This window comes from Frankliniella occidentalis, unplaced genomic scaffold, assembly GCF_000697945.3.
Source record: "Frankliniella occidentalis isolate FOCC.00 unplaced genomic scaffold, Focc_3.1 Scaffold22, whole genome shotgun sequence".
NCBI lineage: Eukaryota > Metazoa > Arthropoda > Insecta > Thysanoptera > Thripidae > Frankliniella > Frankliniella occidentalis.
In genome coordinates, this window is record NW_026267152.1 from 650868 (window position 1) to 652276 (window position 1409).

Below are 1409 nucleotides of genomic sequence, written 5' to 3' on the forward strand. Positions count from 1 at the left end.
AAATGCCGAGGGGAAAGTAAATAACTGTGAAATTTGCCACACGTTACACATTGTTGCTGTGCGATCGGTTGGTACACGCAGAAAAAAAAATCGTGGCTCTGCTAAGTTTTTAGCACCGGGGCTAAAAAATTAACTGAAAAGACCCGGCTAATTTATTTAGCACCAGGGTTAATTGTTTAGCCACCCAGTAAACCGCACCGTTTATTACCTGTGTAGCTAATGCCACTTAGCTCTACAGCTAAATATTTTTACATCCAACTATTTTTTTTGCACGGGTGTAAAATTGTACAGTTAAACTGATTTGCACGGAACTGAATTTTATTTTTCTGCGTGTACAAAGAAAACGGAAGTAACCAATAAATTTGAAATACATTTTACTTTTTTTTTAGTTGTCGCCGTTTTATCAAGACAGACAGACAGACAGACAGACTCGCGCCTCTCTTTGCCAACAACAGTCGTTGTAGCGGCGAGCGCCCGCGGGTAGACTAGCCCGCCGCGCGGCCTTGCGCTGCGGGACTGCCTATCGCTCGAGCTGCGGGCGCTCCGCTCCAGCCCGCCCCAGCTGCCGCTCCAGCCAAGGGAAAATATGATTGGGCTTCGCTGTACTTACACTGTAAAAGAATCTGTTCGTTTATGTACGACGTATTTTGTAATTTACCATTAACAAAATGAGTCGTACGTGTACTATCTCCTACCCTCTTGCCAGTAGACGCGCAATGCTTGTAAAATTAATAATCTTGAATTGAAATTGTACGACATCTTCCATGGAGAATTTTTTGTACCTGATACAACAATTTTCCGGGTGTATTTTATAAATTTATTACGTTAAGTACCAGGGTAAATTAGAGGGGTGGCGTTTTCCAGCAAAGCATAGCAACCATGTACCCACGTGCCTCAACGTGTAGTTCGATTTATAAAAAGGTTTATAAATTTTGGCTTTGATAATCCTGCGGTGTACATTGACAAACTTGAGCCAATTTTCAAGCTCACAAACACTGACGAGAAATTTCGGTTTTTACCTCAGTGTACCCGATGTTTTTGCATCATCACTCACCGAACCACGGGGTCACAGTTGTTGGCCGAGGCCACGGTCCGCGACTGCAGGTTCTTGGCCTTGAGCAGCGTCACCTGGAGCTTCTCCGCGGTCGGCTCGTAGTGCGCGCTGAACCACAGGCGGCCCAGGTGGTCCTCCGGGAACAGCATCTCCTCCTCCAGGTCGCAGGCGCCACCGCGGTACAGGGCCGGGTCCAGCGCCCCCAGCGGACAGCCGCCTGGAGAGGGGGAAAGGGCACAGGTCGCGTCAGTATGGTTAGAGATCAAACGCGCTCTAATTTAAATTCACAGGCCTTCAATATTGAAAATGCTGTGCAATAAATTTGTGAGCGACGGCGGCGGGGAGGGATCCCGTA

General features: G+C 47.3%; 1 protein-coding gene across 3 annotated transcripts in view; it reads right to left on the reverse strand.

Annotated features, from left to right (window-relative positions):
* The window catches only part of LOC113211326 (synaptotagmin-15-like), a 44808-nt gene that overhangs the window by 17503 nt on the left and 25896 nt on the right, over positions 1-1409 (reverse strand). For all 3 annotated transcript variants that reach the window (XM_052264884.1, XM_052264885.1, XM_052264883.1), the window contains exon 5: positions 1055-1271. In XM_052264884.1, the coding sequence (XP_052120844.1) occupies positions 1055-1271 (217 nt within the window). The remainder of the gene's footprint in view (positions 1-1054; positions 1272-1409) is intronic.